General features: G+C 40.9%; 2 protein-coding genes across 3 annotated transcripts in view; one reads left to right on the top strand and one right to left on the bottom strand.

Moving 5' to 3' along the window:
• The window catches only part of PACC1 (proton activated chloride channel 1), a 53,726-nt gene extending 37,434 nt beyond the window's left edge, over positions 1–16,292 (top strand). The window contains exons 7-8 of one of the 2 annotated variants that reach the window (XM_030872968.2): positions 7,888–7,995; positions 9,656–16,292. In XM_030872968.2, the coding sequence (XP_030728828.1) occupies positions 7,888–7,995; positions 9,656–9,817 (270 nt within the window). In that variant the 3' untranslated portion in view covers positions 9,818–16,292. Of the gene's footprint in view, positions 1–7,887; positions 8,000–9,655 lie in introns of those variants that run through there. The other variant, XM_060294649.1, reaches the window with a different exon arrangement.
• Positions 12,467–23,243, bottom strand: part of PPP2R5A (protein phosphatase 2 regulatory subunit B'alpha) — a 95,710-nt gene continuing 84,933 nt past the window's right edge. Inside the window, exons 8-13 of the mRNA XM_030872966.3 lie at positions 22,291–22,344; positions 17,137–17,187; positions 16,729–16,848; positions 16,513–16,640; positions 15,479–15,580; positions 12,467–13,677 (exon numbers count right to left, since the gene is read on the bottom strand). Of these exons, the coding sequence (XP_030728826.1) occupies positions 13,545–13,677; positions 15,479–15,580; positions 16,513–16,640; positions 16,729–16,848; positions 17,137–17,187; positions 22,291–22,344 (588 nt within the window). The 3' untranslated portion in view covers positions 12,467–13,544. The remainder of the gene's footprint in view (positions 13,678–15,478; positions 15,581–16,512; positions 16,641–16,728; positions 16,849–17,136; positions 17,188–22,290; positions 22,345–23,243) is intronic.

Raw genomic sequence — 23,243 nt, 5'->3', positions numbered from 1 at the left:
CCTAGATATTTTATTCTTTTTGTTGCAATGGTAAATGGGAGTGTTTTCTTGATTTTACTTTCAGATTTTTCATCATTAGTATATAGGAATGCAAGAGATTTCTGTGCATTAATTTTGTATCCTGCCACTTTACCAAATTCATTGATTAGCTCTAGTAGTTTTCTGGTAGCATCTTTAGGATTCTCTATGTATAGGATCATGTCATCTGCAAACAGTGACAGCTTTACTTCTTCTTTTCCGATTTGGATTCCTTTTATTTCCTTTTCTTCTCTGATTGCTGTGGCTAAAACTTCCAAAACTATATTGAATAAGAGTGGTGAGAGTGGGCAACCTTGTCTTGTTCCTGATGTTAGTGGAAATGCTTTCAGTTTTTCACCATTGAGGATGATGTTGGCTGTGGGCTTGTCATATATGGCCTTTATTATGTTGAGGAAAGTTCCCTCTTATGCCTACTTTCTGCAGGGTTTTTATCATAAATGGGTGTTGAATTTTGTCAAAAGCTTTCTCTGCATCTATTGAGATGATCATATGGTTTTTCTCCTTCAATTTGTTAATATGGTGTATCACAGTGATTTATTTGCGTATATTGAAGAATCCTTGCATTCCTGGAATAAACCCCACTTGATCATGGTGTATGATCCTTTTAATGTGCTGTTGGATTCTGTTTGCTAGTACTTTGTTGAGGATTTTTGCATCTATGTTCATCAGTGATATTGGCCGGTAGTTTTCTTTCTTTGTGACATCCTTGTCTGGTTTTGGTCTCAAGGTGATGGTGGCCTCATAGAAGGAGTTTGGGAGTGTTCCTGCCTCTGCTATATTTTGGAAGAGTTTGAGAAGGATAGGTGTTAGCTCTTCTCTAAATGTTTGATAGAATTCGCCTGTGAAGCCATCTGGTCCTGGGCTTTTGTTTGTTGGCAGATTTTTAATCACAGTTTCAATTTCAGTGCTTGTGATTGGTCTGTTCATATTTTCTATTTCTTCCTGATTCAGTCTTGGCAGGTTGTGCATTTCTAAGAATTTGTCCATTTCTTCCAGGTTGTCCATTTTATTGGCATAGAGTTGCTTGTAGTAATCTCTCATGATCTTTTTTATTTCTGCAGTGTCAGTTGTTACCTCTCCTTTTTCATTTCTAATTCTATTGATTTGAGTCTTCTCCCTTTTTTTCTTGATGAGTCTGGCTAGTGGTTTATCTATTTTGTTTATCTTCTCAAAGAACCAGCTTTTAGTTTTATTGATCTTTGCTATTGTTTCCTTCATTTCTTTTTCATTTATTTCTGATCTGATTTTTATGATTTCTTTCCTTCTGCTAGCTTTGGGGTTTTTTTGTTCTTCTTTTTCTAATTGCTTGAGGTGCAAGGTTAGGTTGTTTATTCGAGATGTTTCCTGCTTCTTAAGGTGGGCTTGTATTGCTATAAACTTCCCCCTTAGAATTGCTTTTGCTGCATCCCATAGATTTTGGGTCATCGTGTCTCCATTGTCATTTGTTTCTAGGTATTTTTTCATTTCCTCTTTGATTTCTTCAGTGATCACTTCATTATTAAGTAGTGTATTGTTTAGCCTCCATGTGTTTGTATTTTTTACAGATCTTTTCCTGTAATTGATATCTAGTCTCATGGCGTTGTGGTCAGAAAAGATACTTGATACAATTTCAATTTTCTTAAATTTACCAAGGCTTGATTTGTGACCCAAGATATGATCTATCCTGGAGAATGTTCCATGAGCACTTGAGAAAAATGTGTATTCTGTTGTTTTTGGATGGAGTGTCCTATAAATATCAATTAAGTCCATCTTGTTTAATGTATCATTTAAAGTTTGTGTTTCCTTATTTATTTTCATTTTGGATGATCTGTCCATGGGTGAAAGTGGGGTGTTTAAGTCCCCTACTATGAATGTGTTACTGTCGATTTCGCCTTTTATGGCTGTTAGTATTTGCCTTATGTATCGAGGTGCTCCTATGTTGGGTGCATAAATATTTACAATTGTTATATCTTCTTCTTGGATCGATTCCTTGATCATTATGTAGTGTCCTTCTTTTTCTCTTTCAATAGTCCTTATTTTAAAGTCTATTTTGTCTGATATGAGAATTGCTACTCCAGCTTTCTTTTGGTTTCCATTTGCATGGAATATCTTTTTCCATCCCCTTACTTTCAGTCTGTATGTGTCTCTAGGTCTGAAGTGGGTCTCTTGTAGACAGCATATATAAGGGTCTTGTTTTTGTATCCATTCAGCTAATCTGTGTCTTTTGGTGGGAGCATTTAGTCCATTTACATTTAAGGTAATTATCGATATGTATGTTCCTATTCCCATTTTCTAAATTGTTTTGGGTTTGTTATTATAGATCTTTTCCTTCTCTTGTGTTTCTTGCCTAGAGAAGTTCCTTTAGCATTTGTTGTAAAGCTGGTTTGGTGGTGCTGAACTCTCTCAGCTTTTGCTTGTCTGTAAAGGTTTTAATTTCTCCATCAAATCTGAATGAGATCCTTGCTGGGTAGAGTAGTCTTGGCTGCAGGTCTTTCTCCTTCATCACTTTCAATATGTCCTGCCACTCCCTTCTGGCTTGCAGAGTTTCTGCTGAAAGATCAGCTGTTAACCTTATGGGGATTCCCTTGTGTGTTATTTGTTGTTTTTCCCTTGCTGCTTTTAATATGTTTTCTTTGTATTTAATTTTTGACCGTTTGATTAATATGTGTCTTGGCGTATTTCTCCTTGCATTTATCCTGTATGGGACTCTCTGTGCTTCCTGGACTTGATTAACTATTTCCTTTCCCTTATTAGGGAAGTTTTCAACTATAATCTCTTCAAATATTTTCTCAGTCCCTTTCTTTTTCTCTTCTTCTTCTGGAATCCCTATAATTCGAATGTTGGTGCGTTTAATGTTGTCCCAGAGGTCTCTGAGACTGTCCTCAGTTCTTTTCATTCTTTTTTCTTTATTCTGCTCTGCAGTAGTTATTTCCACTATTTTATCTTCCAGGTCACTTATCCGTTCTTCTGCCTCAGTTATTCTGCTATTGATCCCATCTAGAGTACTTTTAATTTCATTTATTGTGTTGTTCATCATTGCTTGTTTCATCTTTATTTCTTCTAGGTCCTTGTTAAATGTTTCTTGCATTTTGTCCATTCTATTTCCAAGATTTCGGATCATCCTTACTATCATTATTCTGAATTCTTTTTCAGGTAGACTGCCTATTTCCTCTTCATTTGTTAGGTCTGGTGCATTTTTATCTTGCTCCTTCATCTGCTGTGTGTTTTTCTGTCTTGTCATTTTGCTTATCTTACTGTTTTTGGGGTCTCCTTTTTGCAGACTGCACGTTCGTAGTTCCCGTTGTTTCTGATGTCTGTCCTCAGTGGCTAAGGTTGGTTCAGTGGGTTGTGTAGGCTTCCTGGTGGAGGGGACTAGTGCCTGTGTTCTGGTGGATGAGGCTGGATCTTGTCTCTCTAGTGGGCAGGTTCACGTCTGGTGGTGTGTTTTGGGGTGTCTGTGGCCTTATTATGATTTTAGGCAGCCTCTCTGCTAATGGGTGGGGTTGTGTTCCTGTTTTGCTAGTTGTTTGGCATCGGTTGTCCAGCACTGTAGCTTGCTGGTCGTTGAGTGAAGCTGGGTGCTGGTGTTAAGATGGAGGTCTCTGGGAGATTTTCGCCGTTTGATATTATGTGGAGCTGGGAGGTCTCTTGTGGACCAGTGTCCTGAAGTTGGCTCTCCTACCTCAGAGGCAGAGCCCTGACTCCTGGCTGGAGCACCAAGAGCCTTTCATCCACACGGCTCAGAATAAAAGGGAGAAAAAGTAGAGGGAATTAGTAGAAGTATGAGGAAAGAAACAAGGAAAGGAGGGAAGGAAGGAAGGAAGAAAGAAAGAAAGAAGCAAAGAAGGAAAGAAGGCAAGAAGGAAAGAAAGGAGGGAGGGAGGGAGGAAGGAAGGAGGGAAAGAAGGAAAAAAGACAAAGAAAGAAGATACAGCAAAAATAAAATAAAGTATAATAAAGTTATTGAATTAAAAAATTCTTATTTAGAAAAAAAAAGGGACGGATAGAACCTTAGGACAAATGTTGGAAGCAAAGCTATACAGACAAAATCTTACACAGAAGCATACACATACACCCTCACTAAAAGAGGTAAAGGGGGAAAAATCATAAATCTTGCTGTCAGAGACCACCTCCTCAATTTGGGATGATTTGTTGTCTAAAGGAGGGAAGGAAGGAAGGAAAGAAAGAAAGAACGAAGGTAAAGTATAATAAGGTTATTAAAATTAAAATTGATTATTAAGAAAAAAATTTTTTAAAAAAACCATGGACGGATAGAACCCTAGGACAAATGGTGGAAGCAAGACTATACAGACAAGATCTCACACAGAAGCATACACATACACATTCACAAAAAGAGGAAAAGGGAAAAAAATCATAGATCTTGCTCCTAAAGTCCACTTCCTTAATTTGGGATGATTGGTTGTCTATTCAGGTATTCCACAGATGCAGGGTATATCAAGTTGATTGTGGAGCTTTAATCCGCTGCTTCTGAGGCCGCTGGGAGAGATTTCCCTTTCTGTTCTTTGTTCTCACAGCCCCCCGGGGCTCAGCTTTGGATTTGGCCCCGCCTCTGCGTGTATGTCGCTGGAGGGCGTCTGTTTTTTGCTCAGACAGGACGGGGTTAAAGGAGCCGCTGTTTCGGGAGCTCTGGCGCACTCAGGCCGGCGGGGAGGGAGGGGCACGGAGTGCGGGGCGGGCCTGCGGCGGCAAAGTCCAGCGTGACGTTGCACCAGCCTGAGGCCCGCCGTGCGTTCTCCCGGGGAAGTTGTCCCTGGATCCCGGGAACCTGGCAGTGGCGGGCTGCACAGGCTCCGCGGAAGAGGGGTGTGGAGAGTGACCTGTGCTCGCACACAGGCCCCTTGGTGGCGGCAGCAGCAGCCTTAGCGTCTCCCGCCCGTCCCTGGGGTCCGCGCTTTTAGCCGCGGCTCGCGCCCGTCTCTGGGGTCCGCGCTTTTAGCCGTCGCTCGCGCCCATCTCTGGGGTCCGCGCTTTTAGCCGCGGCTCGCGCCCGTCTCTGGGGTTCACGCTTTTAGCCGCGGCTCGCGCCCGTCTCTGGGGTTCACGCTGTTAGCCGCGGCTCGCGCCCGTCTCTGGAGCTCCTTCAAGCAGCGTTCTTAAACCCCTCTCCTCACGCCCCAGGAAACAAAGAGGGAAGGAAAAGTCTCCTGCCTCTTCGGCAGGTGCAGACTTTTCCCCGGACTCCCTCTCGGCTAGCTGTGGTGCACTAACCCCTTCAGGCTATGTTCAAGCCGCCAACCCCAGTCCTCTCCCTGCGCTCCGTCCGAAACCGAAACCCGAGCCTCAGAGCCTCAGCTCGCAGCCCCGCCCGCCCCGGCGGGTGAGCAGACAAGCCTCTCGGGCTGGTGAGTGCGGGTCGGCACCGATCCTCTGTGCGGGAATCTCCCCGCTTTGCCCTCCGCACCCGTTGCTGTGCACTCCTCCGCGGCTTCGAAGCTCCCCCCTCCGCCTCCCGCAGTCTCCGCCCGCGAAGGGGCTTCCTAGTGTGTGGAAACTTTTCCTCCTTCACAGCTCCCTCCCACTGGTGCAGGTGCCGTCCCTATTCTTTTGTCTCTGTTTTTTCTTTTTTTTTTTCTTTTGCCCTACCCAGGTACGTGGGGAGTTTCTTGCCTTTTGGGAGGTCTGAGGTCTTCTGCCAGCCTTCAGTAGGTGTTCTGTAGGAGTTGTTCCACGTGTGGATGTATTTCTGGTGTATCTATGGGGAGGAAGGTGATCTCCGCATCTTACTCTTCCGCCATCTTCAAGGTCCCCCCCGTATTAATTTTTTAAAATTAATTATTTTTGGCTGCATCGGGTCTTCGTTGCTGGGTGCAGGTTTTCTCTAGTTGTTGCGAGCGGGGGCTACTCTTCGTTGCGGTGCGCGGGCTTCTCATTGCGGTGGCTTCTCTTGTTGCGGAGCACGGGCTCTAGGCGCGTGGGCTTCAGTAGTTGAGGCACGCAGGCTTCTGTAGTTGTGGCTGGAGGGCTCTAGAGCACGGGCTCAGTAGTTGTGGCGCACAGGCTTAGTTGCTTTGCGGCATGTGGGATCATCCTGGACCAGGGCTCGAACCTGTGTCCCCTGAGTTGGCAGGCAGATTCTTAACCACTGCACCACCAGGGAAGCCCCTCTTTTTGTATTAATTTTTAAAACCTTATCCTTTCTCTATTTTTGAATGTTTTAAAATGCATGTAACATTAGAACGATAATAGTAATGTTATGTCCCTTCTAAGAAAGTTATAAATATGTTGGCACGTGCTCAGAATTCTTTACTAATGGGATGCCTGATCAAAAAGCTTTCAGCCCCCTGACCTGGGGCCAGGAGATAGGCCGTGATCCTGGGGGCAGCTGGAGAGGATGTTGGAAGAAGGCGTGGCACCGGGGGTGGAGGGATGGAGGGACGGGACATTTTGGTTGCCTCAGAAGGGCTGGTAGGCAGTCACCACCCAAAGCAGGGCCGCACCCCTGCCTGTGGGGCTTCCACCTCTGCAGGGGTGCTGCCATCCTGCCAGCATCCCTGCCCAGGGCCCGGCCATCCCGCGTGTCGGTGGCTGGGTGCCTGCAGAGGCAGCGAGGAGACAGCTCTGTTCTCGCATCCCCTCCTCCTCCTTGGAGGTTTTCCATTTGGGCTGGACTCCGAGGGGCAGCTTTAGGAAAGGGCTGGCTTGGAGAGGGACCCACTCCAACCGACAGGGTGGATGGAAGCCGGGCTCTCGTCAGGGTCTGCCCCTCCCCACGCCGCGCTCCTAGGACGATTCCAGATTGGAGGCCTTTGGGAACAGCTTGAAGCCATTTTTCTTCAGAGGGACAGGGCTTTTTTCCTGCCTTAGGCAACGACCCTCTGGCAGTAGATGCTTATTCGTATTTTGTAAGATAACTGTCATCTCCCGGACTTTTACGCCACACTTTTCTCCAAGAACTCCAAGTTCTTTCTCATCCGGTCCCCAAATCAGCGGAGAAAGGGAGACTCAGTGTGTTCACCTTACAGTTAGGTCTCCCCAGGCTACCCCGGCTCTCCTGGTAGCTCTAGCTGTGATCTGAAACCGGCGGGCCAGACTCCTGTGAGCCTGTGCACTGTAGAATGTTTGTGTGCCTCTCAGCATCATCTGCATTGGAAGTCTTTGGTGGGGGATGTGAACTCTTTTGAAAAAAAATTTTTTAAAAAATTTATAATGTTTTTCTATCATGTTTTAAAGTTTAAAATGCTTTTCCTGTGTGTTGTTTCATGAGAGCCTCTCTACAAGTCAGTAGACAAAAAATGTCCCCCAAATGGCATTTTGTCCCGCCATTTTATAAGAGCAAAGCAGAGGCTCAGACCAGAGGATGGCCCAGCCAGACTCTGGAACCCGTCTGCTCTCCATTTCACCTCACAGCCCCTGTAGAAGCTGTAAGCAGGCCTCACCAAGCACGCCTGCTCACCGTGTGTTTCCAGGGAGTGCTCAGCTGGGCGGAACTGCGAGGCTGTACTTGGTCCCTGCAGACTGGAAGGGTTGAAATACTCAGCTCTTCAGGTCAAGTATTTTGACATTTGGAATTTTTATGGCTTTTAGTTGTGAGTCTTACACAGTACTTTGAGAATGGTTTAATCAGGTACAGATGCCTAGCGACAGATTTCAGTGACAATCCAAAACACCTATTGTGCACCCCAGATCCTGTCCGTTTCCTCAAAGAATGATGGAAACCAACGTAAAGCCTTGGCTCTGGGACCAGTCTCGGGATATTGTGTAGAGGAGGTTTTTGGCTCTCTCCCTCCAAAAGATGGTGCGAGGAGAGCCGAGGTCTCAGCTCCGCTAACTGCCCTCTCCTTCCCTGTGGCCCTGGCCAGGAAGGGATGCAGAAGCGCTGTAACACTGTTTTCTCTCCTCTCTACCTAGACCAGTGTGGTTAACTACATTGACCAGAGGCCAGCGGCCGAAAAGAGTGCTCAGTTGTTTTTTGTGGTCTTTGAATGGAAAGATCCTTTCATCCAGAAAGTCCAAGATGTGAGTATTATCTCCGCTCTTGAGAGGGGACTTCCCACCCCAAGGCATGTTGGTACATCCTTGCAGGCCGTCCTCATCTTCTGTCATAGCGCAGATTTCTGTGTCTTTTGTATTTATGACGTTCATTTTCTATATCATTTGTGTTTAATTGATCTCATCTTTAACCCTGGACTGTCGTTGCTGTGAGTGTGAAGGCTTCGTCTTTGTTCACCGTTTATCTGGTGTCCAGCGTGGTGCTTAGTCCAGCGTAGCCACTGGGTAGTGATAGTGAATGAACTAAGTAGAAAGCATTAAGCTAATAATCTAGATTACTGCTGTTGGAAGCCGTTCTTCTTTATTGGTTCTCTGTAGGATGAGAGTCGTAAATCAGAGCAGAAAGGTACTAATCAGAACTTAAGAGAGCATCAGTTGATGCCAGGTCCCAGACTCACCACCTCAGAAGGGGAGGGGTGATGGGACGGCTTTGCCAAAAGAACATTCATGAGACGCCATTTACCAGAGCCAGTCCCAGATCTGATACTGTTTGTTGTGTAGATCATCACAGTATGTCCTGATGTGCTCGTGGGTTGGGGGAAGACATTTCAAACCTGAGGCTCAAACAGGCAGGGTCTCTGTGATGTGGATGTGCCCCATGATCCCACCACCGCTGTTAGTCGTGGCCTGGCTGGGCCGTGTACACGTAGGCATGTGCAGACTCCCTGAATCAAGACTCCACGTGGAAGAATGAGCGCCTTCAGTTCCACACGTAAAATGTGTGATCCAACGTTTTTTAACCTACTGTGTTCAGTATGAAGTCCTATTATGGGCCAAGTAAAGCCCCGAGCCCGAGGCCGACTGACTTGTGTCGTCCCTCAGCTTCACAACTGTCCTAAATGGTGGTGGTGGTTGGTGGTGGTGGTGTAACTTTCATAAGTGAGCCTGAGGTCACCCTGCTGAACTGGGTCTTAAAGAAGTGCTGTGTGTTTATCAAGCGGGGAACTCAGACAAGCCATGACCTCGGCCTGAAGGAGTTGCACAGTCAGTGAGAAAACAATCTGGGCTGTAAAGGACGTAATTCCAGACAGTAAGGACCTGCCAGAGGGGTTTGTGGGATAAATCTCTCTGCTCAAGTCGAGAGGGTTTTGGCTTAGTGGTCAGAGGAAGCTGTGAGGGGCCTGGAAGGATTAGTAACTCAAGGTGGGAGGAAAGCGTCCCGGGCAGGGCAAATTGGAGGGGCCCATCTGCAGGCAGGAGTCCATGAGGTGAGTGGAGGACAGGCAGTCGCTGGACTGGATGGGAGGGGAGGTGAGAGTCACTGTGAGATGGGAAGCGAACAGGAACTGACTGTACAGATGGGGTGTACAGTTGGGAGGAGATTTGTTTCAAAGCAGGGTCAGTCACAATTGTGGGTTAAACCAGAAATTTAAAGCTCAGGACTGAACCTTATTTGTGCAGAGCTTTTTGAAAAAAATTTTTTTTCTTTCAGGATCAATTTATTATAGGGAGGGATTAGTATTTTTCTCCTCAAACTGAGCTATGGACAAAGTATGGAGTTATGGCAGTTTTAGAAACCAGTTGTTTTTCTTGTTGCCTCAATAATTGGTAGGGGCTCTTTGACAATAACACTGAAAATCAAAAACGGAAGCCAACAGAGAAACTTGTGTTTGTTTCTGTTTTGCAGATAATCACCGCCAATCCTTGGAACACAATTGCTCTTCTCTGTGGGGCCTTCTTGGCATTATTTAAAGCTGCAGAATTTGCCAAACTGAGTGTGAAGTGGATGATCAAAATTAGGAAGAGGTACCTTAAAAAAAGAGGTCAGGTAATGAACCACATAAGCTGAAGTCGCTTGCGTTGTTTGAAGGACTGCCCGAGTTCATGGAAGTTCTCATCACTTCTGCTTTGGTAAACCTAGCTGCCAGCAATCCTGTCCTCACTTGAAGAAACGAGCCTTGCTGGGGGCCTGCCTGTCACACTGCAGCTTCTAACTGGTCCTCAGAGAGACTGTCTAGAGCCCAATGGAACAGATCCAGTGGATGACCTTAACTGTTATTTAAGTATTTAAATTATTAATGAACATTTTTTGACATATGACATGAATAGGGTGTGTGGAGGATGGAATTAGATATAATCCAGTTTCCTGAAGGTTTTTGGAAGCTGCCTTCCTTCTCGGTTTGGTGTATAGTTAAGGTCTAACAGGATGATTAAGGCTCTGACCTTAGGTTTTTTTCTTGAGATTTTTTTAAATGGACAGGAGAGTGTGATTTTCTTCTCCCCCACCAGTGACTTCTTTGGGTGTGGAGGTCATGCTGTGGAACCGGTGTACCGTGTGTGAGGAATGCAAAACCCCTCACGTCTCTGGTGCCATCTGCCAGCCCCTGACACGCTCTCTTGTTTAATATTAAATGAGACTTTTTTTTAAAGCTACTAGAAAAACTAGTAATTAGATCTCTTGTGGACTGACTAGCCACCTACCTGTCTGGCTAGAATGTTGGTTGATGCAGGTGTGAGTTCGGACTGATTAACATACAAAAACACTAGGACATGTGTACATAGTAGGTGCCTACTCAGTGTATTTTGATGATTTCATTAATAGGTGAATAAAAGTTAGGTTAATACAAAAGGAATCAGTGTGCCAGTATGCGTATCTGCTAAATCAATAGGCACCAGTACGCTTTCATTCCGTGACCTCCAAATAAAAGGGAGCGTGAGCCTGGACTTCCACGATGGACGGGTCTGGACTCCCGAGGTACATCATGACCACGTCCAGGGAAGGGCAAGGTGGGCAGGCGATAGATGGCAGGTGGTCAGGAAGTGACAATAAAGCCCCATGAATAAGCTGTGTTAGCTCTTCCTGTCCTACAAACCCCCCACCCATCTGAGAAAGGGGCCCTCAGGATGACCCTCAGAGCTTTCAGCCCAGCCTGTGACAGAGATGAGTAACCTCTGGGTATTTTTCACACGGTAGCCATTGGCTGATTTAAGGTTATGAAGATTATTTCCAGAGTTTTAAATTATTTACATGCCCTTTGCCTCCAAAGAGGACTTGGCAGCATTTCTTCAATTTTGTAACCCGGTTTTAGATAATTCAAAGAGAACAACTCAAGTGTATGAGTGGGGCAATTTTAATCTCATATCTAGTTAGCAGCAAGAAACTGTGGTTTCTGGTTGAATTATTAAAAGTGAACTTGTGTAAGGAAATATTCCCTGCTATTTTTCTATGGCACAGAAGCAGGTACAAACTTTAGCCTAGGTCCTGTCTCTATAAAATCTTATTGTAAGGCAAATGCAAAGCCAGGCATTAAAGCTTACGTTAACAGCACTGAAAAACAGGTATGTGTATTTTTAAATTCTCTCTAAAGATGACACACCACTTTAATATTAAATAGCTAACAAAATTTGCTCCAATGAACATATTAAAACTGTACTTCCTGTACTGTAGAAAGTTGAGAGACCTCTTGAACGTGCTTTCAAGTAAGCAGCTAATTAATTAGGAAGTGGGCATTTCTAGCTCTCTCTTCCACAACAGCTGTTAGCTGCAGCCTGCCAGAATCTACTCTGAATGTATGCCTAGACCGTCCACAAAATAGACATTTAGACCCAACCGTCTCTTCTGGGGAGGCTGGGGCTTGCCTTTTGCTGTGTTCTGTAGCAGGGTCACCCTTTCCTTCTCCGTGTGCTGCCCCCCGTTGTCAGTGATCCCGGCCGGCCTTAGGTGAGTGTACAGCATCTGGCAAGAGCACTGGGCCTGGACGGCTGAGGTGGCGGCCATTTGAGAGCATCGTAAGATAGGAGCCACGTCCCGAAAGGAAGAGGAGTTTCTCCTGGTCTCACGGCGAGCAGAACGAGGTGCTTTCACGGTGACCTAGGAATAGTGTGCTAGAGTTGTTTTTCGTGGATGTGAAAGAGTAGAAGCAGACACCAGTAGTTGAAAACTTTGTAACGATCTCCCTGCCCCCATAAAAAACACCGCTGTTATTACTTATTATAGATTTTGAGATTTATCCTCCTAGGTCTATTTCATTTTATTATTTTATTTTGGCCGCAGCATGTGGATCTTAGTTCCCTGACCAGGGATCGAACCCGGGCCCTTGGCAGTGAAAGCATGGAGTCCTAACCAATGGACCACCAGGGAAATCCCATGGGTCTATTTCCATTAAAACTATGTACATATGTACACACATTTAAGGTAAGTTAAACCCATCCTCCAAACATAAAGGGACATGAAGGAAGATGGAAGGATATCCTAGAACTTAGAATTTTATGTGAAAATTCTATACAACAGATATACTTTGGTAAATGGCTAGAACACTCGACTCTGGCACACAGTCTTCCTAGTCTTTAACTGGTGTACAACCTGCAATTTGCCTTAAAATTTTCTCTATATACACGTATGTATGTACGTACGTACGTATGTATATATGTATGAATGAAGGGGGGCAGGCTTCTTCTGAGCACCTAACCTTAGTGCTGAAAAAAAGCAAAGTCGACGTAAGGCAAAATACAAACATAGATTTATTAAATGCTGCTCAATCCCCCAATAAAGATCTTCCATTACAAAACAGTTTTCCACACAACTGCAAGTTAAGAGATTGGAATGGTACTCTGATAACAAAATGTGAGAAAATACTTGACCAAGTAGAAACATATACGACTTCTCTATAGTCAGCTTTTTCAGAACCCTACAGAGGAAGCCTACTGCATTTCCTTTACACAAAGCCAGGCAGTGACAATGAGCGCTCTGCATCACCACACCGTGGGACTCAAAGCCTCCATCCCTGCATCAGGAGGTACTGGAGAAGGGCAGGTTGTGAGGACTGGAAAGGCCCTGCCTTCAGCCTTTGGGAGGAAGAGGAGGAATGAACTGAGAGGCAGGCTGTGTTCACGGCACTGCCCCCACTAATCTGTGCTCAGCGCTCTGGGGAGCTGCAGATGAAGGGGGATGTCCATAAGGATCGATCTGAAGAATTTGGTTTACGTTCCCAGCTTTTATTTATAATTTGTGCTTTAGAAAGCCTGGAAATTTAAGGTTTTGCTCAAATTCCAGAGTACAGTAATATCTCTGTGAAGGAAGGCTTAGGGGCAAGTAATTCCCTCCGTCATATTTCTGGGAGAGATGAAGGGAAGGATAAGAATTACACCTTAGTTTTACTTTAGGAAAGTCTTTGTCCTGGGATGTAACTAAGGTCTGCAGCAATGTGAAAGCACGTTATCAAAGGGAAAAATACACAGAGCAGACTCTACTGTATCTATGTGCAACACAACCCAGACAGAATTCAAGTCATGATTCTTACCACTCCCGTAATGATTTCACTCATATCACAGATGATAAAGCTCATTCATTTCTGTGAAACTTCAGAAGAGGGACACAAATCAATGATTAGACAAAGGTTACAATATACTATGGCCATGATATAGCACAGAGCTATGTTGAGTCCATATATTTTTTTTCATTTACAGTTGCCAGAAAAAAAATTGGCCTTTTAATTATACTGATGAGGTTTCATAATTTTTACATATTTCAGAAAAGTGTACAAAACCACCTATCCAACGGAGGTGGAAGGCTTTTTTCATTCATCAGTTGTATTGCTGAGAATACTGTGCATGTTGTAAGCACTGTTCTGCTTTTCTAGAGCTTTCTTCAGCTTTAGCTCCTCCAATTTTTTCCATAATTCTTCACGTTCCAATTCCTTCTTTTTCTCCCTGTAAATCAAGACTTTTGCAGTTAGAAACTTTTATTTCAGAGCTTGAAGAAACATGCTGTTTGGCAGTTGGCTGGAGAACAGACTGTTCACTCACATTTCACTTAAATCCCTCTACTAAAGCATTTGAGACTGTATATTACCTAGAGCACCGCGTTACTCATCTTCATCTCCTGAGAGTAATACCACATCCGTGTGGCTCCTGTACCGACTGAAAGCTATCGTTCGCCTTCCCTCCCTGCATTTTATCACCACCACCACCACGACTGTGGCATCTGTGCTTTATGGTTGGCAAAGTACTTAGTCACCCCCTGCAGTAAACCCCTTGCAGTGGGGTCTTGCCGACAGACTGAAGGGCTGGCCACGAGTCAGCCTGGAGCCGTTTCCAGGTGGAAGCCATATCCTTTTGGCTCCACGTCGCTAGCTGCCAACCAGTCTGTGTGTGTCTTACTATGTCTTGTCTCCTGCATGTCAGAAGGAGACTTTAAAGTTTGAATAACCTCTCTAAAAAAGCAAAACTCAAAATATGCTGCTTCAACTACTTAATTTCAGTTCTAAAGAGAACATTTCTGAATAACTTGGACCAAACTATTCTGAAGGGCTATATGAACATGTGAAAAAACCATGGGCTTACCGTTCTGCAGTTACATATGTTTTAAGGGGACAAAAGTGCTGATTTACGCAGCCAGTAAGATATAATGATCGCTCTTAGTTATGTGAAATATGCATTTTTCAAATATAAGTTTCATATGATCCTAGTCATTTTTCCTTCTTCACATTGCTTCCTGGGACTCAAACTATGTACCTAATTTCTATTCCTGCCTGAAAGGTGCTATTTAAAAGAAATAATGCATTGAGTTAGTTACTGATGGACTAGGATGGCCTTGAAGAAGAGAGATCCTTTCTCTACTTGCCACCAGAAAACCAGGACTAGGAACTTACAGTCAAAATAGATCAGCTTTTCCAAACAGAATAGTTAATACACTTATTAGAAATAAATAGGCTCAGGTACAGCAGTTATTGAAACTGAAATAAATATATGAGAAGGAAGTGATTTTTAGATTATTTTGTAGTAATTTATGAAATTTTCAAAAAGAGGTAATCACTAAGCCAAGTTCCTAAATGCTAATGTGTGTGACCATTTATTCACTAAAATATATATTGCAAGGAACAAAGTATCAGTAATAGTACTCAGCCACAGAAATATCCTTATATGAGTCTCCCCTTCCCCAAAGGGAACTATACTGACTTTAAAATACCACTTTGTTAAAATGTGAAGCTTAAAAACTATCAAGTTATTGTGCAGGGAGCAGATGAAGAATAAGCTCACTATGGACGCCCATGTGGACAAAAGCAATTCTCCTAAATGTGAAAATAATTATGTAAAATAGTATTTAAAATCCAGCATAAATTGTATTTCACAATGCAGATGTTATCATACTGATAAAGTCTAAGGCTCAGAATGAGATAAACAGAATTTATGATCCACATTAAAATCATAATCTAACCATTAGGAGTTTACCTGGAAATGACTTTAAAGTACTTATTAGAGACATTCAAATTGAAATGCTAAATGTAAATGGCTTTTTTCTTTTTTGAATTTTATTTTATACAGCAGGTTCTTATTAATTATCTATTTTATATGTGTTAGTGTATATATGTCAATCCCAATCTCTCAATTCATCCTACTGCAGCAATTGGCTTCTTAAACATAATTTTAACTTAGAATACCTTATTGGACTCAATCACATTCAACTAATTTAAAATGTACAGATAAGTCTATAAATAAAAATGTCAAATACCTTTGTCTTTCAGCTTTGTATGAACTAGTAAGATCATCGAAAAGCTTGCCGTTCATCTCCATGAGGGTTTTCAGCACATTGTACACCAGTGCTACAATGGTCCTAAAATGAAAACAAGCCAGTGCTGGGTTACTGATGCTACTAACAGATGGGAAATGTAACACTATCATCTCTGAAATGGGTTGGATGCTAGCTGACTCAGTCAATCCATTTTAGAGCTGACAAACTGAAGTTCAAGAAGTTTAGTAATTTGCTCAAGGTCACACAGCCAGTGGTAGTAGAGATGGTCGGTCTGATTCCAAAACTCCTTCTTTAAAGAGTCCTTCCCACTGTATCATGCTTAGATTAAACCCTAAAAATGTTATGGTCAGCTTCCTGTCTGCTCTAGAGTCTACTATCACAAACCCTGAGTAACAGCATTAAAAGAAATTTGAAAAAGATCCAATTACCATAACTTGTAAGAAGAAAAGTAAAACACAGGATAAGGGTGTTACAGAATTTAGAATGTATGCAATCTAAACATCACTGATGTGACCTTGAGCACTGAAGCTTCCCCCTGGGCTAGGCCAGCTATGGAGGTGAGACTGGATACTGGCAGCACACAGTCGCCTGTGCATCCTCTGCAGATGTTGGGTTGGTCTCCCCAACAGGGTTTAACCACACACTAGTACAGAATGTCACACCAGACAGTCCCTAGATTTGCAATTCTAAGTTGAAATTAAGAACATACAGGAGTTCAGGGTTTCTGAGCAAGAGCCACCCATTCTCCTTGCTTGGCCCTGCAATAAACCTTTCTCTGCTCAAAAAAAAAAAAAAAAAAAAAAAAACCAAACAACAAAAAAACCCAGAACATACAGACACACATACAACTTCATAAAACACAGTGCAGAATAGAATAAAACTATGTGACGTTAACCTTGGGATCAATTCCAAATCTGTACAGGTTTCATAAGTATGAGTTATGAGATCAAATGACAAAGGGGTCAAAAAAACAAAAACACAAAAATAACACAATCAACATAAAAGACACTTACGGATTCCAGTGTTCTTTGGAGATTTTGTACAAACTGCCAAACATAATTGGCAGAATTTTATCAATATTCTCCTCAATCAAACTAAGAATATATTCATTGTTCCAGAAGTACAGCGCCCTTTCTGCAACCTAAAAAAAGACATTTAGAAATGTCAAAACTAAAAGAGAAAAGAAGTAATAGTATAAAATAAAAACGGCTTCACTGAAAACATCATACCTGAAAATGAGAACTGGATACACACTTGGATATCTGCTTAAAAAGGGGCTCTTCAATTTTTTTGAATTGTGTTGGTTCAATGACATCTAAGATTTCTTCAATTTCTCCTAAAAACATCACCTAGGTTAAAAAAATTTTCTTTTAAGAAACATGACAAATTACATGATGTTAATATAGAAAACACAAATGAGAAGGTTAACCTACAAATTAAACAGTGGATGAAAAAACTCTTGACAGTATACGCAATTTACTATGATGTACAGATATTCTACCAAGTCTCTCTAATCCCCACAGAACATCTCCCCCTTGGTAGCAGTGATGATACACCCAGCCCAAAGAAGCATGGTTTAGAGCCCTGAGATTGAGAAGTTCTAATAAAATGCACTGTTTTTGTTGAATGAAATGCACCTCTTTCTGACTGCATGTTTTTGGCCAAAATTTCAACAATCCTCTGATCACCTGCAAAAAAGGGAAAAGTTTATTTAGCATGAATTAAGCAAAGAAGCTGGTTAATCTCAGGAAATTTTAAATAATTGTGATAATATCAATATTCATTCTGAAGGAGAACAACAGTATTCAATAACTATGTATATCCCCTTACTCTGCTCAGCTTTAGACTTCTACCAATTCAACAGATACTTATTGAGTGCCTTTGTACCAGATACTGTTCTAGGTGCCAGGGACACACTGATGAATAAGACAGAAGGAGGTCCCTGATTTTCATGAAGCAGGAAGACCAACATAAGTTAGCAATTAAACTTATAAATAAAATAATTTTAATAGTAGTAAGTGCTACTTTCTACTAAGAAAATAAAGTATGAGATAATGACTTGGTGGGGTGAGGAAGGGAGGTTATTTTAAGGAGAAATTAAGGAACAGATAATTCCTGTTATTTAAACCATTATGAAGCACCCAAAAAAGCCAGAAAGCTTCCCAATTTATTTCATGGCTGGCACAGTCTTGATAACCCAAATACAACAAAACAAGCGATTGTGAATTTAAGTAAACATAGTTGCAAAAATCTGTATTAAACCAAATATAACAGTATATTAACAGAATGCTGCTACCTACCCAATAACTTATTCCAGAAATTCCAGGATGGTTCAACTCATTATAGTTATAGGTTAAAAGGGGGGAAAAAAAACTGTATGATCATCTCAAAAGATTTTGAACAGTTATTTGATTTTTTGATTGATTATATATTCTGATAACAATTTAGTAAGCTAGAACTAAGAATTTATCAGAAACCATCAGCAATCAACTTATATAATGGTCTCTTGGAAATTGGCAGTAAAACCATTTGGGCCTGGTGCTTTTGTGGAAATAAATCTCTGACAGCCTTTTAAGTAAATTTAGTTATTGGTCTTGTCTAGTAATGAACACTCATCCAAATTAAAACTGGGGAAGAACACTGTTCTGGAGCCAATCCAGTAAGATAAGAATCTGATGAATAATGTTGAAAAGGGATATCAGAATTATACTTATTTGTCTAAGTGTATGATAATTATATACCGCTTAAATATTAAAAGATGAAAAATTACTAGAATGAGTAGGAAAATTCAATATGTGGTCAGATAAAAGATAAGTATGTAAAAATCAATACCTTTTAAAACAAAGTATCAGTTACAATAATCAGAGAAAAATAATTAGAACAATAAGGTAGCATGGAAACTGACAGAGAAGATATATGACACAGAGGAATATCTAGACAGACTCAAGTATATATGAGGTTTTAATATATGACAAAGGCGGCATTTCAGTTCCTGGGAAACAGCTGAATTAGTCAATTAATTGGTGGTACTTGAACTGGTGGCTCACCAGTTAGGAAAAAAATGTAGCTCCTTTGGTAGGCAGACTCCTGAAATGATCTCCTATGATCCTTACTTCCTGAATTCACACTCTTGTGTAGTTGAGCCCTTCCTTGAAGTGTGGACTGGCCTACTGACTTGCCTCTAACCAACAGAATGTGGCAAAAGGGACAGAATGTCACTTCCATGAGAAATTTACAAAAGATTGTGACTTCCATCTTATGAGCAGACTCTCTAGGGGCCTTCTTGTCTTGCAAGCTTTGATAAAGCAAGCTGCTATGTTGGAAAGGCCCAAGTACCAAGGAATTGAGGGTGGCTGCTGGCCAACAGCATCTGAGAACCAAATGCTAACAACAGTCACGTGAACTCAGAAGCAGATCCTTCCTCATCTGAGACTTTATATGCAACCCTATACCTGGCCAACACCTTGACTGCAGCCTTGTGAGAAACCCTGAGGCAGAGGACACAGCTAAGTCATGCCTGGATTCCTGATTCACAGAAACTGTGCAATAATAAATGTTTGTTGTTTTAAGCCACGAAATTTTGTGATAATTTGTTATGCAGCAATAGAAAACTAAAACAATTCCTTACCCGTGTCACACAAAAATTTCAATTTCAAATGGTGGAGTGGGTTGAATGGTGGCCCCCAGATATGTTCATGTCCTAATCTCTGAAATCTATGAATGTGACTTATTTGGAAAATGGGTCTGTACAGATATAATTAAGGATCCCAAGATGAAAGCATCCTGGGTTATCTGGGTGGGCCCTAAATCCAATGACAAGTATCCTTGTAAGAGATAACACAGAGGAGAGACCGAAGAAGAGGCAGCAATGTGATATTGGAGCGATGCAGCCACAAGCCAAGAACACCTGGAGACACCAGAAACTGGAAGAGGCAAGGAACGGAATCTCCCCTAGAGCATCTGGAGGGAGTGCAGCCCTGCCGACACCTTGATTTTGGACTTCTGGCCTTCAGAACTGTGAGAGAATAAATTTCTGTTATTTTAAGCCACCAAGGTTGTGGTAATTCGTCATGGCAGCCCTAGGAAACTATTATAGATGGAATAAAGTTTTTATACGTAAAAACTAAATCCATAAAATAACTAGAATATGATACTAGAGAGTATTTTTATAATCTCAAAGGGTAGAAGGATTTTACTTAGCATGACATCAAGGCCAGAAGCCATAATGATGAATAGATTCCACTACATAAAAAATTTTTAGTTCTTTAAAAAGGCAAATATTAAAAACAGTATATTCAAAGTTAAAAGGAAAACTCCAAATGGGTAAAAAATTTTGCAAAATATAATAGGCAAAGGCTTAAAAGTAGGCAAAGGACACAGAAATATAAATGACTAATAACCATATAAAAGGATGGCTGTAATTTAAAAAGCCAATTAAAATATTTCATACCTATTAGACTAGCAAAAATTTAAAACAATATTCAGCACTGGCTGATAAGGGAAAATAGGCACCTTCCCACACTGTACTCTTTGACCCAGCAATACGGTTTTAATTTCAGTAATTTGGTTTTATATTTTTTTGAATTTTTGAATTTTATTTTATTTTATTTTATTTTTATAGAGCAGGTTCTTATTATTATCTTATCCATTTTATACATATTAGTGTATACATGTCAATCCCAATCTCCCAAGTCATCCCACCACCACCACCACCACCACTTTCCCCCCTTAGTAATTTTTAAAAATTTTACATACAGTAAAATATTTTCTTTTTTTGGTGTACAGTTCTCAGGGTCTTTTATACACATATAGATTTTTTTTTTTTTGTAACCAACATTACAGACAGGACACAGAATAATTCCAATACCCTAAAACATCCCCACACCCAGCAACATGCTTCTAACAATGAAAACTCCAATAACTCAAGTGTCCATGAATTGGGGATTGATTAAATATGTTATGATAATCCATATAATGGAATTTAATGTGACCAGTGAAAAAATGAAGCAGATTAATACGGAAAGGTATCCACATTATATTGACAAGTGAAAAAACCTAGTCAGCACTGTCCCACTGTTTAACCTATACATAAATATATGTACAGAAAAAAATTTATAGAAATATATTCACCTATTTATATGGTTATCTTTAGGGGATCCGATTTTAAGGAACTTCCTCCACATTATGCTTTATGATTTTGTCTTGTGTGAACCAAATTAACACACTACTTTCATAAGTGGAAGTAACAATAAAGTCATTTCCATTTTGGAAAATAAAATAATTTCAATAGAAGATCTAGGGACATAAAGAATGTAATAAACTACCTAAAGCTCTGACTTATTTAAAATTTGTAGGAAGCTTTGATATGAACGCCAGCCTCCTAGAAAATGAGTATTAGGGCTCAAACCCAAGTACTATGGCCTTAATTTTGGTGCTAGAATGGCCTATAGTAGAAATTACAAGATCTCTGTATCTGCAGATCTTTATGAATTGAAAAATATTTTCCTTTGTCAACTTGGACATTTTACCTCCTCATGCTGCTCCTATTTCTATTAACCCAACTCATCTAAGCCAAATGTCCAGCCCTCATCTCTCTCCCTAACCTTTTACTCTATAAAAAGAAATCAGCTGTCTCCCCGATCCACTCCATATTAACTTAATTATATTTATATCTGTTTATTATTCACCAAGCATGAACCATGTTATGGGTTTTCTTTGTCTCAATTCTAATGAGAGTTATCATGGATTTGCATTAAGTTTTACTTCACTTCAGAGGTTTATGTGATTTCATGTAAATACTGGGCTTCTAATTCTCCTATTTGTCTTTAAAAACTGTTTTTAGCTGTTTCCAGAAAGAACTGCAAGCCTAAAAAGTCTAAAACTCTAAACATCAGGGAGTGGAAAAATATATTTCGTTCCTTTACACAGACAAAGCTCAAGTCAAAGGGAGAACACTAAATACATAATTTTTTTCAAGTGCCCCTAGCCTCAGAAAACTCTAATATAAAGAAAATCATACAATTTAAATCCTTCAAACCCCTTGCTATTCTTCAAGAACTGTTAGTTTAAATATTTAGGATACCTAGAAAACACTCTCTCAAAATACTTACTTCACCAAGGTTAAAATGTTGTTTTCTATGTTTTTATCCTTTTCTGTTTTTCCCTGAACTTACGTTTTTCTTAAATCTTCAATTTTCATGATAACATTTTTATTCTCTCCTGAATCTTTGTATTATAGACAATTAGTAAGCAGCAGAATTCAAAGACTGAATTGCTATGTTGATTCATAAAGTAAACAATCTTTAATTCCTAGATTATATCTTAATCACCAAAGGCAAGGAAATGTTTTCAATTCCTATCATGTGGTTTACCGTTAATAAGAGGGGAAATCCTATTTCTAAAGAAAACACAAAACTCAAGGGAATAGTTTTGGGACCCTTAAAGTATGTTTTAATTTCAAAAGGTGAATGAAGATTAAAAAGACTATCACTGAAGGTACCATGTATATAAAATTTCACTGTAGTCATTTGATCCTGTCCTCACACATCTTAACTACTATATATTAACTTTAATCTACATTTAAGTTACTCAAGACATATATTATAACTCATGAGAGCTCCCCATCCCAATCTTGTTCTCTGAATACAGATTAACCTCACTTTCCTTCTTCTAAATGATTTTAGTTTAAAATATATTACTACTACTGTTTGGTACTCTATAAGGGAATAAAGAAAGCTAAAATAAAATGCTACAATGTAGACCAAAAACATAAAAATAAGTAAAACACTTACAGGTTCTGTTAGTGTTGTATCTTTCTCCAGGAACTGTACAACACAGTAGGCTAGCTAAAATACAAGGGACAGTTTATAAATATTACTGAATGAAATAACATTTAGTAATGCAGGATTTTTATATTTAGCTAACAAAACTACCTCATTTTGACAAACTATCGCAATATATAAAAATGAATATACTCATAATTGTGCAAGTAACTTCTACTTCAAAAAAGATGTCCTTGGGCTTCCTTGGTGGCGCAGTAGTTGAGAGTCCGCCTGCCGATGCAGGGGACACGGGTTCGTGCCCCGGTCCGGGAAGATCCCACATGCCGCGGAGCGGCTGGGCCCGTGAGCCATGGCCGCTGAGCCTGCGCGTCCGGAGCCTGTGCTCCGCAACGGGAGAGGCCACAGCACTAAGAGGCCCGCGTACCGCCAAAAAAAAAAAAAAAAAAAATCCTTTTTTCAGTAGTAACTTCTGAATATTAAGTTAACTGAAATATTAAAGAAAATGTAGTTGGACATATCAATCTTTCGATATCATTTAGGTGGCAGACCAGTTCTTTGGGGAATTAAAAGCACTGCCTTTGTCTTACAAATCAGAAGTGTAAACTATAGCACACTAAATTAATAGATACTTAGATAAATAAAGTTGACTGAAATAAGACTAGAGCTAACAGTTTAGTTTTTCAGCATGTTTCTAACATGTACGCCTATGCCGATATGATATTATTCTTTGAGTATTAATGGAGGAAACTAAAAGCATTCTCTAACTAGGTCATTGAGGCTAGATGGAACATTCTGCAGATATGTGGGATTTATCGAAGTCACACAGTGAGTTAGGTCAGGGCCTGGACCAGAACAGAACTTGATCTTTCCTATATCTATACTTACAGTTCATTCAGCTTATTTAAGAACACTAAATATCATAATGCTTTAAAAATTATGATATAGTAAAAATTTGTTTTGGG

Source organism: Globicephala melas, chromosome 1, assembly GCF_963455315.2.
Source record: "Globicephala melas chromosome 1, mGloMel1.2, whole genome shotgun sequence".
Lineage (NCBI taxonomy): Eukaryota > Metazoa > Chordata > Mammalia > Artiodactyla > Delphinidae > Globicephala > Globicephala melas.
Note: the sequence above shows the minus strand (reverse complement) of the source record. Positions and strands in the feature narration are given on the sequence as shown.